The sequence below is a fragment of the Planococcus citri genome, chromosome 2 (genome assembly GCF_950023065.1).
Source record: "Planococcus citri chromosome 2, ihPlaCitr1.1, whole genome shotgun sequence".
NCBI lineage: Eukaryota > Metazoa > Arthropoda > Insecta > Hemiptera > Pseudococcidae > Planococcus > Planococcus citri.
In genome coordinates this window covers 68,617,697-68,633,228 of record NC_088678.1, presented here as the reverse complement: position 1 = coordinate 68,633,228, position 15,532 = coordinate 68,617,697, and the positions used below count along the sequence as shown (strand labels likewise).

The following is a 15,532-nucleotide window of genomic DNA, read 5'->3' as shown; positions in this document are numbered from 1 at the left end:
AGCAATGAGTTTCGAAAATATTATTTCTCATCACTGTGACAGTTGTGACATGGTTGAGTCACTTATGCACTACTTTGTTTTTGAAATCGATTAGAGAAATTCAAAGAAATTAACCACTTGAAATGAAAAAAAATCAGCGGAAAAAATAAGTTTAACGAGCGAGAAAAACATTTATTAAAAAACAAACGAAAGTTTCAAAATAAAATTATTCACGAACGTATCACAAAATAATCAACACTTCAATACATGTGTACTTACGAGTACAATAGGTAGGTACATTAATATTCACAGGTACGTAGACGTACTGTCTTCTATTCAATAACACAGAAAAAAATCACAAAAATTAAAATATGGCACGAATTGCTAATTAACCGGCTTCTAGTTGACTTTGATTGTCTTTTTCAAATGAGGTACAACTTCCTTCACGGCGAAACTTTTTTTTTGAAACCTATTTATTAATGGCAAAGTAATCGATTAGCAAGATAAATAAATTAATCAGCTCGAGTGAGTAAACCACGTAGGTATAAGACGAATGTAAACATTTTACCTTCCGCCAGGCATCCGAGAACATAATGTAACTTTATCCAGTTTGGTTTTTTCTAGAAAAAGGATGTAATGTATCTTCATCTCTCGACAATATCCCTGAATTTCTTCCAAACTCTAATCACGAGAAAACATAGGTAATCAATAGATGGATTTAAATAAAAACATCGACTTTAGAAGTAGGTAGGTATATATGTACATACATATAAGAGAATGCCTAACTACTTACTTTATGCTCAACGTAAGAAACAGTACAGCGAATTTTAGCTGCCCATAGCTTCTTGGCCAAATCCAACTTCTCTTTTAGTAACTCATTCGCGTTAGCGGAGCAAACAAGCACTTCGAATTTCGACAAGAATTTATTCTCTGGTCCTAGCATATCGACGAATTGATCAAGGTAGATTGTGAGGCCAACGGCGGATTGTCGAGCTCGACGCTTGATTTCGCAATCTTGCCTGAATAGGTAAGTATAGAAATAATTTAGTTAATACATATTACATATTAATGTTTTCAATAATGTGGATACAGCTAGGTAGATATGATATGCCAAAAATATTCTTACTTGCAAACGGTAATTAAATCATCGTATCGTCCGCCAGCTGCCATCACTTCATTCTTCAATCCTCCATAATTGACACTGTCTTTGCGAACCACTTGAAACATGATTTTCGAATAACGATGATTTTTCATCAGACTAGGTGCAATGACTATTGGGCACTGTAATTCAAAATAATTATTTATTGTTTTTGATGGATCGAGTGAATGATATTTCGTGGTGCTTAAATAATCAAACTTTTTTATTGAATAATACTCGAATAATGATTGGAAAACTCTTCAGAAGAAATTAAAAATGGACAAAGAAAAAAACAAACTTTCCTAATCTGAAAACATAAATTTTTTAAAAAATCATTTCAAAATATTGAGCATTTAAATAACAGAAAATGAACAAAAAATCAGCAAAAAATTACAAAATTTCGCAAAAATTGCATACATTTTTTTTGTAGTCAAAAGATAAAAATTTCAAAAAAAAAAAAAAAAAAAGACAAAAAACGTATCAAGTTTAGAAGTTTTTCCACAGTAAAAATATGCGTTTTTGGCGATTAAAAAATATGCAAATGCAACCGCATCCCTACTTATGAGTGACATGTCCCATTAAGGGACTATTTAATTGAATTTAACGTGGGAGGGGGGGGGGTTGATATTGCAAAAAACATTCGCCAGCACCTACCTTTATCTCCAATGATTTCATGAGATCAACCAAACATTTCAAATCGTTGAATGCAACTCGATGAAAACGTTTTGAACGCCAAACACGACGTTTCAAATGATAAATATGAGACTGTAACGAGCTACCATTTTCAACCTCTTCATTCTGGATTTGCTCCCATTCGTCGATATCGATATCATGAATACAAGGCAGGGACGCGTATTCTTTTAATGCGAAGTTTATACACGACATTTCAGGATTCTGGAACACAATTCACATTTTTGAATTGATACAAAAAATACAAAATCGAATTTGTGCCATGCCACAGACTAATACTACACACTACACAGATTGTCAAAACGAAATGTAACGTACCACCAAACGTCCCATGTAATCGCGTTTTTTGCCACATCTTTCTTGAAGGTAACTCATCACCGGAGGTACCATTAGGCTGTGATTGAGTCGAATTACAAAATCATCCATCTCTATCCAGCCTAAAAATCGTTCCAGGAATTCGCAGACTATCAGTAAAGCCTCAGCTTCCATCGCTAAGTTCACTGAAAAGTGTTACAATTTTCATTAGTAAGTATATCAAGACTGATTTGAAGACAGAAAAATTCTATACTCACTCGAAGTAGGACTGACAATATCAAATCTCGCACACTTGAACGGTAACGATGATTTCATGAACGAAGATTCACATGACACCTCATTGAAAGTATATCGTTTCATATGAGTAATACGAGGATGGTCAACTAGGTAATAAGCGAACGATTGCAGGTGATCGAACGACGCAGGATTTTCGATATTATCAGATGGCAAACAAGGAGACGAGTAAATGCCTCCGTGTAGACGAAAGATTTCACGAGCTTTATCGATCATCATCTCTAGCAAATTGGCTCTTCGTACGTCTGCGTCGTGAAAATCAAAATCTTCCAGATACGTTAATCGAGACGACGATATGTTCTCTAAAGATGTATTCTGAAAGCGTAAATTTTTACTTAGAAAACACTACCTACATTTTTCAAATACACATACTAAAAAAAGTTGCTATAATTGAAAACTGAAAACGAACCGGATCCATACGTTGGGCACTGGAATGTAAGCACATTTTATCAAGAACTAGGTACCCATTCTTCGATACTTCGCTAGAATTTGGACGTTTTTCCGGGTCATGATCTAATAATTCACTGAAAACCATAATTATTCAGTTTATTAGTAAATTAACATAAAAAGTTGACAGAAAAAAAAATGATAATCTTACCGAATTAATTTCGTCTGTCGTTCATTTGGACAGAGTAAATCTTGCGATAGATTCGAACCACGTTTCTTGTTCACAGAACGATCTGTATATCTAGGAATATTTACCGGACTTTCTCTCAACTCGGTCAACATTTTTTTACGTTCCATGCTAGTTTGAAAAGGAGGATAACACATTTCGAAAAATATGATGCCCAAACTGTACATATCGATTTTCTAAAAAAAAACATATCGAAAAATTGTCGTTATAACATGAATCAAACATATTAATACTTATTTTAAATTGAGTACTTCACGTTCTCACCTGATCATAACGAACTTTCAAACCGGAATTTACTTTCAATTCAGGAGCATCGTACATCGGAGTACCAACGTCTCCAGTATGGGATGCCTTCGTATCTCCTTGTAAAGCACTGCGAATAAAAATTTAATTTATTAATAAAATATCACATCGGAATGAATTCAACATTATCTATTTATACTCGTAGGTAAGTACAGTAAAATAAACCCACTTATTTAACGTCGCCAGACCGAAATCGCCTAATTTTACGTGATCATTGCCATCGATGAAAATATTATCCGGTTTCAGATCTCTGTGAATTATTCCATTCTCGTGTATGTAAGCTAATCCCTCAACAGTTTGTTCAATCAACCGCCAAAGTCTGTCTTGATCTTGGTATAATTTGTTGTCAATCGCGTTTCTACGAAATATCAAAATTCATCGCATTAGGTATATTAAAAAAAAATCGTAGATTGAGGTGCCCAATAACTACATTATTTTGATCTTTTGGAAGGATTATTAGAGGAAGAAATTATAGAAGTATCTGCACCCCTTGCCTCGCCCATACTCCGGGCACCTTTTTTAAAAAGTAGAAATCCTAAGGAAACTTTTATAAAGCAAACTTGCACCAAAAATATATCCTATTTTTAACCTATCAAATCGATGGGAAACGGTTTTGAACCATTCAACACGTCGTGAAGTTGACTGCAAGTGGTTTCAAATCATTTTGGAGCCTTCGGGATTTTTTGGAAATTACAGATTTTTAAAAAACATAAAATCTGTCGTTCAAATTTCCTTCAAGTTCATTGAATTTCAGGTTTCCAATTTCATTTAGTAAAATTCTATGGAATTTTCAGATTTTAAAAATCAGCTGAAGGCTCCAGGAATTTCAAAAAAGTCGCTGGAGGCTCCAAAACGACTTGAAACACCTCCAGTTGATTTAATAGCGTTTTGAAATTAGAGAGGAAAATGAATTTCGGCTTTCCAACTTGATAATTATACTTAGTAAAATTTTGAGAAAATTTGCTGGAGACTCCAGGAATTTCCAAAAAGAGCTAGAAGTACCAGAATGGCTTGAAACCTCCTGCAATTGACTTAATAGCAAGCTGAAATAAAAGCGCAGAGTGAATTTCGAATTTTTAATTTCATTTTTGATGAAATTTTGTGGAAATTTCAAGTTTCAAAAATTTTCTGGAGCCTTCAGAAATTTCTATAAAGTCACCGGAGGCTCTAAAACGACTTTTAACAACCTACTTACAGTCGACTTGATAGAGAGTTGAAATCAGACTTCAATTTTGGCTTTCCAACTTCATGGTGACGCTGAACACGAATATGACGTCAGATTGTTGATTGGACCCCATACACGGCCCCCAACACCTCCACAAACGGGGTAAAAGTTCAAAAAAGGGTTTTGTTCGTGCGACACATGAAATAGCATGTTTTTTTGTAACGCTGAATACGAATATGACGTCAGATTTTTGATTGGACCCCATCCACGGTCCCCAGCACCTCCCCAAAGGGGTTCAAAGTGAGGTGAATTCACTGGAGATCTTCAATTATCATAAAATTAATCGCGATCAAAAAAGTACATTAAACGAGAATGAGCGAAGTCGTAAGAAAACGTAAGAATAATCATCGTAGATTTTTAAACTAGGTATCTAAGCTAAAATTCAAAACCACCACTTTTTTCGTAGGCGGGAGAATTGGTCCATTAAGGGATGTATTATGTTGCGAGTGCATCGGCGAATTCCACGAAACACCGAAAATGAACTGGCATTTTGGGGTCAAGTAAAAAATCAGCACAATGAAGTCATCTTAACAGCGCGACAGTAAGACTAGACAATAGGAAATAGGTATAATGGAAGTGATCTTTTAAAAAATGATGCGAGCACAGACTTCGAGACCAATGGTAAAATAATTATGTATAAAGGAAACGGGCAGGTAGACATTTCTATAAGAATTAGGGAGAAAGCAGAATCGTAAATTTTGTGCCGATGCCGACTACATTTACAACAGTCAACTAGAAAAATGCATTTTAAAGATGACCTCTACAACGCTACACAATACCCCTATTTGGACGAGAATTTGAAACGAAGGGAAAAAAATCACGTCAAAACTCAAATCAATTAAGTAGAGCAAGAGGGAGGACACATCCGAGAACATCGAGAACTTCAGTTTTTCAAGACCTATTATGAAAAGTGGTGATTTAACTCAAAATCGAGTATTATAATACTAGAATTAATGCATACATAGTAGAATCATGATCGAGAGAATTTAGGATATTTTCAATTTCAGGGATTTTTTTAAACCAGGTGGTATGTTTGTAATAACAAGCAATTCTCAAATGCTTGCCAAGTTCAAGATTAACTCGTTCAATTGGATTACCATGTGGCGAATAAACACTAGGGTGGGTCGAAAAAAAACGTAGATCTCAGAATTTTCTGAAATTCACATATGTGGTTCCTTTTGAGTTGAAACCACCCCAAAAAGATTTTTAGCCCCCCGCGACATCATGGGGCTGAGCCACGTGGCCTCAAAGTAGGGTCATTTTGGCTAAAAATGCACGTTTTTCAGGTTAAAAGCTCCAAAATAGATTTTTAAAATTTAGCCTTAGCACTCAATCGGTAGAGTTTGAGATGCTGAATCTCCCTGTGGAGTTCATTTTTTTCTTTGGGGCTCGCTTACGACTCCGACAAGTCCTAGACGTGAAAACGTTTTTGCAATTTAACGCGCGGATGATGTTTTTAGGGGGACATGTCGATGTACAGAGTTGTACATGTACGTACTTGGAGAATTAAATTTAGAATCATCTATATGCTCTTAGATCGCTGATAGGGTAAATGATTCGAGTTTTATACATGATTTTAGGATTTTTCAATTTCAAAATTTCAGCAGATTGCTTTTATTTTTTTCATTTTTTCAAAATTCAATTCAGAATGACAGAACTATCTTGAAACAATGAAAAATCATACCCATAGGTGACCTAAAAAAAAACTGAGCAAAAAATACATTTTTCATTTTCGAAATTTAACATTCAAGTACATTTTTTTTTTCAATTGAGACGACGAGAAAGTATAAAAGAGATGCCAAAAGCAGAGTCAGAAAATGATTTTTGTAAGCTTTAGAGTTTTTAGGCACTTGTTAATTAATAGAAATAAAACATTTGAAATCGTAGTTTCAATTTTAAAAACAATTATTCTTGAATGATGAAGAACTCTCCACAGGTGTAATAATCTGGCAATTATGAACACCCTAAATTGAAAGAAGTAATAAAAAATAAATGAAAATAAAGAAGACGCTTTTTTGCTCAATTTCGTTCAAAAAATTTGTGTATGTACGTAACTACGTACCATTGTACCAACTTGACTGTTATTCAGATTTTAAATAAATTATGTTGGATTTTTTGCTCAGTTTTATTCAGGTGTAGGTATGATTTTTGAAACAGGGTTTTGTGCATTCAAGGTATGCCATGAATTTTAAAAAGATGAATTTGAAAAAAATAGAAAAAAGAATAGAAGCACTCTGATGAAATTTTGAAATTATTGAAAAAATCCTAAAATCATGTATAAAACTCGAAACATGCACCCTATCAGCGATCTGAGGGCATATAAATGATTCTAAATTTAATCCGCCGAGTACATGTACAACTCTGAACATCGACATGTCCCCCTAAAAACATCATCCGCGCGTAAAATTTCGAAAACATTTTCGCGACCCCTGAAAATTGGCAATTTTCATACTTTCTAGGACTTGTCGGAGACGTAAGCGAGCCCCAAAGAAAAAAATGAACTCCACAGGGAGATTCAGCATCTCAAACTCCACCGATTGAGTGCTAAGGCTAAATTTTAAAAATCGATTTTGGAGCTTTTAACCTGAAAAACGTGCATTTTAGCCAAAATGACCCTACTTTGAGGCCACGTGGCTCAGCCCCATGGTGTCGCGGGGGGCTAAAAATTTTTTTGAGGTGGTTTCAACTCAAAAGGAACCACATATGTGAATTTCAGAAAATTCTGAGACCTATCGAGAAACACGAATCTGAAGTTCTTTTTTTCATTCAGCCCCTAGAGAAGGTGCTACCGAAATCAAATTTTGAAACAAATCACAAAAATTTGAGTAGTATATCAAAATTTAGGTTTTTTAGGTTCAGGAGTTTTATTAGTCAGTTTTTCAATCATTCGACCCGATATCGTCGGTTATTTTATATCGTAACCTTGAAAAATCGCACCTAATCGCTAAGTAACTAACCACGCTCAAAATCTACACACTTCAACACACATTTGCACGCAATCGCGGTTTTGAAGAGAGTTGAATGACAAAACTTATGCCTTATTCACTTACAATTATTTCGCGTTAATTTAGTTAACATGTTGTCGTGTTTGAGATGAGATATCTCAAGAATGGTAGCACCTCTCCAAGGACCCGCGAGGGGTCTGAGGTAAAGAAGGACCTCAGATTCGTGTTCCTGGACCCAAAAAACCTATATTTTAACATATCGCTCAATTTTTTTCATTTTTACAAAATTTGATTTTCGAAGCACCTCCCCATGGGGTATGAGGGAAAAAAGGACCTCAGATTCGTGTTTCTCGATCCAAAAAACCTACATTTTGACATATCACTCGATTTTTTTTTCATTTTTACAAAATTTAATTTTGGTGCCACCCACCCCAAGACGTCTGGCGAAAAAAAGAGCATCGGATTCGAATTCCTCGTTGAAAATTACTACGAAATCACTCCTTTCAACTCTTGATATGGTCATAGTTTTGTTGTAAAACGCCATGCGCGCCTTTTTTCGCCATGGGTGCGCCATTGATTAGTCTTCCAACCTTGCCCGGGGGTTGGGGGGAGGGTGCTTGATTTTTCAAGTAACACAGAACTGAATCACATATTTTAAAAACGAATCTGGACGTGCGATACATCGAATAGTATGTTTTCGAGATCGCTAAGTACGAATATGAACCATTGTTTTGGGTCCAACCACTCAAAGTCCCTCTGGGGCCGAATAAAGGGGACAGAATTTTGAAAAATCGTGTGAAGTTAAGTGATATCTATATGGAATGGTACGTTTACGAGATTGCTGAAGACAAGACTAGGTATATTTCTACAGCATCTCGTTTATATATGTACCTACATTTTAGCAGGTTTCGACCAAATTCAGGAGAGACCTTCATTTTTATCACTATTAAAGAAAAAAATAGAAAAAATTCCGTAATTTTTTTGTATTTTTTCTCAACTGTTTGAAATTGGCTTCTATTGGTCATATAGAAAACATTGTCGAATACAAGTTATTTCTTGAAGGCTTCTCTACATTTCTGGTTATTACACAAATTTCATTTGAAGTAACCCTTGCCCCACAAATTTGAAAAATTCACTTTGAAAACACTAAAAATCACATTCTCGCATCCTCAGTTTTTATTGTTTTCATCGTTTCAAGAATCGACTTATTACTCCTACCTACTTCTCCTTTTGTTTAAGAATATCTGAGGCCTGCTAATAACTATAAAAATGTAAATACGAAATTTCAAAGTGATGTTCTGATGTAATGATTAATTTTTTTGAAAAGAGTAGAACCTGCGGGCCGAGGAGGGAGAAGTGATGAAGATTGAAGATCCTATCTGGATAGGAAATTTCACTCTCAATACTTGAAGTAATCATCACTTTTGCGCTATATCTTCAATAATTCCCGCTATGAATACAAATAATTTGATTTTGATTTTTTTTTTAATTTTTCCAAATTTGGAGGGAACATCCGGTAACAGCGGATCTCGCAAATGAAATATTTTCTCTAAAACTGTATTTTAACCTGTAAGGAACAATAATTTTTACTTGAATTTTTTTCGTGTGGCTATTAGGGAGGGAAATGTGTACGTGTAAGGGGGCTGGGGAGTACCTAGAGTGGGAGGGGTTGGGGGAATTTATGAAACTCTTTCTGGATAGGAAATTCCATTCTGATTTATTTATGTAATTAACACTTTTACACTACTGTCAAAACCCCTAATTTCGGACAGGGTACGTAATTTCGGACACTCAGTGTTTTTGCTCTTTTATTGATAAGAACCAAGGGTACAAGTAAAAGTGAACACTTCTTCTATTAGTTTAGATCACGGACAATCTCCCTGATGTAAGAATTTTCATTTTACACTATTTATTTAGCCATTAAAATGGACTTTACAAAGTGCTTCATGTAAAGTGTGGGGAAAAAGTTATTCACAGAGTCTATCCAAATACTTTCATAACCACGAAAATCGCTCTAAAATATCAAGAAGTCACTGGTAATTAGAAATAAAATTCATTTATCAAATTTCACGTTTTGTTTCTATTATTTAAATCCTAAAAACTGAAAAAGTCGCGAAACGGATCATTATTTCGGACACTTTGGTTAACGCTTTACCGAGTTTGGAAGGGTAACACTGATGCACTTGCAAATGTGTATTTTTCGAGTTCGACGGTATTTTTTCAAGTGTTTTCAGTTTTGATGAAGATATTGTACTATTATTTCACTCATTTTCCTAAAAACCATACTGAAAAGTAAAAGTCGGAGTCGTAAAATCATCAACAAGGAGTTTGATAAGAAATTGTTCAATGTTACCAACTTATTTTTCTAATGAGAAAGTGGATAATGAGAGTGCTGAACATTTCCTTGAAAAATCGTTTTTCTCTACATTTCACATCATGATTCGAGCTGATTTTGATTGGAGTTGTTTTTCAGAGGTAAATCATTTCTTTTTCAACTAAAATTTTTGAGTTCCCACGTTAAAGAAAAAGTGTCCGAAATTAGGGTACTTTAGACCTAATTTCGGACACTTTTCGGATTCAAATTAAATAAACAAAATCACGTAAAATTTATAAATTGATGCTCAAAAACGATTCATACGATGACATTCTATGAGAATGTGAAGACAAACACCAAGTTGAATCGCTCGTTTTAAAGCTTTTTTCGAAAAACGTGAAAAAAGTGTCCGAAATTAGGGGGTTTGACAGTATCTTCAATAATTTCTGCGTTAAATGCAAATAATGTAATTTTGAGTACTTTTAAAGGTGGATTTTCCAAATTTTTGGGGAAAGGGTTGATCCAAATGAAATTTTTGTAATGACCAAAAATGTAGGGAAACCTTCAAGAAATAACTTTTATTCGACAATTTTTTCTACATGACCAATAGAAGGAGAGATATGTGCATTTTTAAGAAGTGAAGGTGAACCCTCGGAAGGGGAAGGTTTTAAAAAAATGGCACCTACGGTTATTTTTTTCTGAATATCTAATAATGTAGGAATCAGTCATCACATCGCTTTTTACATTCTGAGCGAACGGACGAGGTAATTCGACTAGACGCAAAATATGTACGATTGTTCGCAACGTAACTAACCTGTAAACACAATTTCACATCATTTTGCCAAGGTTTGAAGAATCTGGTTTTCAAATTTAAATGGTACCATAACAACAGACTGCCATCTGTTCTCGATAAATTGCTTTTGTTATTAGAATGATACCTACTTCAAACCGTGGCATGAGCAAAATCTGGAATTTTCCCCTCCCATGCTCCACACCCACCCCTACCAAAATATGACTCCAGATTCGAATTCTACGAACTGGAAAACATATTAATCGACATATCATACGATGATATAAGCAAAATTTGAAATCTTCCCCCTCTCCATGCATTATCCCCCACCACAACCAAAAAAATGACTCCACATTCGAATTCTACGAACTCGAAAACATAATAATCGGCATATCGCACGATAAGCCCAATTAGAAATCTTCCCCCTCCAGTCCCCGTGCATCATCCCTTACCCCTACCAAAAAAATAACTCCAAATTCGGATTCTACAAACTTGAAAACATATACATCGACATGTCACACGATAATATTAGCAAAGTTTGGAATTTTTGAAAAAAAAACCAAAACATTAGTAGAATCGATAGCTTGCCTCCAATCTTTTCTGTTTTTATTATTGCCTCTCTTTGATGAATACAACGATTCTTCTAATGTTATTCACTATGTACCACGTTAGTAGATGGTTAGTTCAGGTATAAATAGATCAAATTATCCTGCATGGTGCGTGATGACTGAGACCAGCTTGCCGAATCATTTGTGGTGGTTTCCGCGAAATACACACTTGACATTCCCTTTACAGTACAATGTAAAAATAAACCGCACGTCCATTTATCTATTTCTCCTGACTGCTCATTCAAAGAAAAGCAGTCCACACAATGCTACTTTTTTGTTGATTTTTGAATGCAAACAGACTCTTGTCTGCCCAAAGGAAAACAATAATATGTACCTACCTATACTGCACCTTTGTTTGAATAAGGTAATAATAAAGCGGTATGTATTGTATGTAAATTCTAGGAAAACTAATCACTAGCTCGCATACACTGCATGGCTAGTGTGATTGAATTTTAATTAATTAATATTTTTTATTAATTAAGTGCACTTCGATGTAAACAACCACCTAACTAATTGTAAGCAAAAAAGGGATCATACTCATTACTTTAACCAAGAACTGGCGTAATACATAGTTAGATTATTGAACTAGGATGGTACCTACTACCTAACGTGATTTTCAACAAAGGGTAGGAATTCCCAAGTGAGATATGCGAAGTGGCCTGTTACTAGATTTGGAAAATTACGATGGATTATTGTTGGATTCGTCTAAAAAAATTTTCGAGCGGAATTTTCACCCCCTCGGACAGTATAGCCAAAAAACGCGTTGTTTGCGATAAAAATTGGTGTGATATCAAATGCGATTATTTAAAATAGGTAATCGCAAAACAATTAATCGACAAAAAAATAATCAATCAATCGATTATAATCGAATTTGAAATAAATCAGGCAAAAATAAACGTTTTTTCGTATTTTGGACCCATTTTTCCAAAAAAATTTTGATTTTAAATGTACTTTCATTTTCATAAAATCATTAAGTACACATTACGAAAACTTTTCTAAAAATTACCCCTAATTTTGATTTTTCATGCCTAAGAAACCAACTTTTTGCGGAAAACTTATTCAAATTATTGAAAAATTATGCCAACAAAACCACAACATGCGATTATTCGCTAATTTCAGTAAATGAGCGTTTCTGCAACATTTCGGACTCGTTATCTAGGGTGAAATTTTACGCTCAACATTTTTTGTTAATACATATACTTGTACTTTATTCGAATATTTCGCATTAATTTTCAAAAAAACGCGAAAACGTGTATTTTTTATGGTTTTGCAAATATGAGTCTTTTGCAGACAAATTTTCAATATCAATTTTTGAAAGAAATGGGTTGAAAGATCCCATGCTTCCCCAGCATATGCCGCGTGGTAAGAGAATTTTCTCCCCTTCAACTACTCACGGGATACAGCGTTTTTATTATAGTGTTGCATCCGATTATAATCGATTATGAAAATGATCGATTAATCGAGGTGAAATGTAATGTAAATGCGATTATTTTTCAGACAAATTATCGCACATCGAGGATTGTAATCATGAGCTTCGTGAATAAAATAATAACAAACAAATTCAAAAAAGGGTCACAGCAATTCACTTACAATTCTAACATTTTTTCAATTTAAAAACCTTACAAAATATTACAAAGCATGTCCAAATCACCCGAAAATTGTTCAGAAGTACACATTACTCAAACTCTTTAATTGCAGAAAATAAATAATTTCGATTTCAATTTCAATTTTGAAAAAATGCCTTATAATGCTAAATGCTGCAACACAAACGACATTTACTGTGGCCAATTTCTATGTTGCACACTACTGCCATCTAACACTCGCGTAAGGTACCTAAAAAAATCAAATACCTACGAGCTAATTTGCATAATTTTGTCATTAGCCTGACTCAGGCGAGAAAACGGCCTGAAATCGCAAATATAGGGGAAAAAAAGATGCCTGGGCCAGGTAAAATGTTAGCTCGGGATATTGTGTGTGTAAAATTTAAAGGGGATTTCAAGTTTCAAAAATCTGCTGGAGGCTTCAGAATTGCTTGAAATTGTTCAAATCCGTTTCCAATCGATTTTGTAGGTCAAAAATAAGGCATTTCCCGAATTTCAGCTTTCTAGTTCAATTTGGTGAAATTTTGATTTTTTTCTCTCATTTTTGGCCAAGATTTGATTTTCAAAAATTCATGAAAAATCGACAAATTTCACATCAGCTGAAATTTTGGCTGATGATGTAGTTTTGTGTGTCCTTTCAATCTATTTCTGTCTAGTTCAAAAATTTTTGCGCGAGTCCTATTTTAGAAAGCAAAATCTGAAATTTCGAGTGACCTGTCATCAAAATGGTCACCATTTTGTTGGTAAAGCCAACTTTTTTTGGGCAAGTTTGCTTTAAAACGTTTCTTAGGATCATTACTTTAAGAAAAAAATGTGTTTCAGAGGATTGGATGAGGTGGCAACCGGCAAGGTACAGATACCCATATTGTCATATGCCAGACTATAGTAAATAAAATGCTTTAATCACAAAAATTACCGCAGAGTACTCTTCTCGCAGAACTCCATTTGAATGTACATATACGTATAACGATAATTTGAATCAGTTGTCACGGAACTAATATTTTCGTCAATAACTTCTTCATCTGAAAGTCTGAAATAATAACGGAACAAGTGTAAAGAACGAACGAAATAAATCAAAGCTAAGTATAAGGTATTCCAAAAATGGCGGGAAAAAACTTACCCACGTTCAAACACTATCGATGAATCGTTTTCGCTTTCACGATCCTGTTGGTAATAAATAAAAACAAAAAGTTAATTTAATTTAGCACCGAACTAAATATATGTAATTTAATTTATATGCACGTTATCTAATCAATATTATTATGTACATGTATCTAATAAATGAATGATAACCAAAACACTTTCAAGTATATACCTAATTATACTCACCACTATTTGATCGATTGAGGAACTTTCCGAATGAGACTCTAAATCTTCTATCCAAGAGTTATAGTAACGAACTACATTTTGATGATTGAGTCTCGATAGCAGTTCAACCTCCTTCCTGATCTTTCCATCATCCAAATGTTCACTTTTGCTCAGATTCAATTTGATTCTTTTAATGGCGTACAAACTGCTGTCCAATTTATTACGCACCTGTAACGAAATCGAAATATGCATATCATGACAGAATCAAGGCAACGTGACCAGGCGAATTTCAATTTAGTGAGTAGATATCTTCAGCTACACCGAAGTTATATGAACTTACTTGATAAACATTAGCGAAAGCACCACTTCCGATATGGCCCAAGATGTCAAATTCCTTGATGAGTCGAGAACTGGGATCGAATTGAGACAGCGTACTGCTGGAGCTTTCATCAGTTTGATCGGTGTCCGCAGAAGAATACATTTCACGCTGGAAAAAGAAGAACGACATCATGATAGATGATCAAGGACTGTAAGACAAAATACCGCGAAAATCATATGGGTTTCATTTACTTACCATGGATTCGTCTTCCATCATTCTGAGGCATTTGAAGAATAAAGAAATTGATTATGATACGAAACGCCAACTAAACCGTACACAATCCGAAACTGGCATAACCTAAATAATTAGAAAATACGTTCAAGAAAATACAAAAGGATTACAGAGAGTTGATACGCGTTCACATTGAATAAAGACTCGATACTGCAACAGCGAAATAGCAAAAGTGTAGTGAAGATAACTTACCACGTGTTTTTCATGCACCTTGCAGACGAAACCAGAATCCTCCTCGGCTCCTCCTCCTCTGGCTTGGCTACCTGACCAGATTAGGGTGAATATTGTATTGTAGTATTTCTAAGAAAACTTATTGCGCTTGTTGTTTACGTTTGCGATGGGATAAATAGAAACCGGTTTTCGGTGACGTAATGCGCGATACATTCCGATCTTACTTACCCCGTTATTGCCAAATGCCAATAATGGCTTTTCTAATTTCTCCGGTAGGTACTAGGTAGTTGTTAGTTGTCCTTACTAGTCTACTGCAACCTGCAACCAGGGGCAACCGAACTGCAACCGTATCAACTCATATGAACCTTTTTCTGAAATTATGTCCATTTTATAAATTGAAGGAGCAACATTTTCCACACTTCCAAAAATTTTCAACATGGGTTCACTCTGACATATCAACTTCTAGAGACTAAAAATATGAAGAATAGTCAGTCAAAACTTCTGTGCTTTATTTTGGGTGAGTGATAGTTGCAATTTGCTTCTTGCTTGCTTCAAATTTCAGCAGCCTTGCAAAAAACTTGATTTTTTTTTTTTGAAAATTTGAATG

The 15,532-nt window shown here is 34.7% G+C and overlaps 1 protein-coding gene across 1 annotated transcript; it reads right to left on the bottom strand.

Moving 5' to 3' along the window:
• Positions 1 to 158: 158 nt before the first annotated feature.
• LOC135837362 (eIF-2-alpha kinase GCN2-like) lies at positions 159 to 14,913 on the bottom strand. The gene is made up of 16 exons (XM_065352604.1): positions 14,719 to 14,913; positions 14,485 to 14,631; positions 14,166 to 14,372; positions 13,957 to 14,000; positions 13,753 to 13,866; positions 3,523 to 3,711; positions 3,315 to 3,423; positions 3,015 to 3,226; positions 2,826 to 2,940; positions 2,380 to 2,731; positions 2,126 to 2,307; positions 1,772 to 2,011; positions 1,106 to 1,260; positions 773 to 998; positions 548 to 660; positions 159 to 448 (listed from the first exon to the last, which is right to left on the bottom strand). The coding sequence occupies exons 1-16, from the start codon at positions 14,737 to 14,739 to the stop codon at positions 379 to 381; spliced, it is 2,496 nt and encodes an 831-aa protein (XP_065208676.1). The 5' UTR covers positions 14,740 to 14,913; the 3' UTR covers positions 159 to 378.
• Between the last annotated feature and the right edge of the window lie 619 nt (positions 14,914 to 15,532).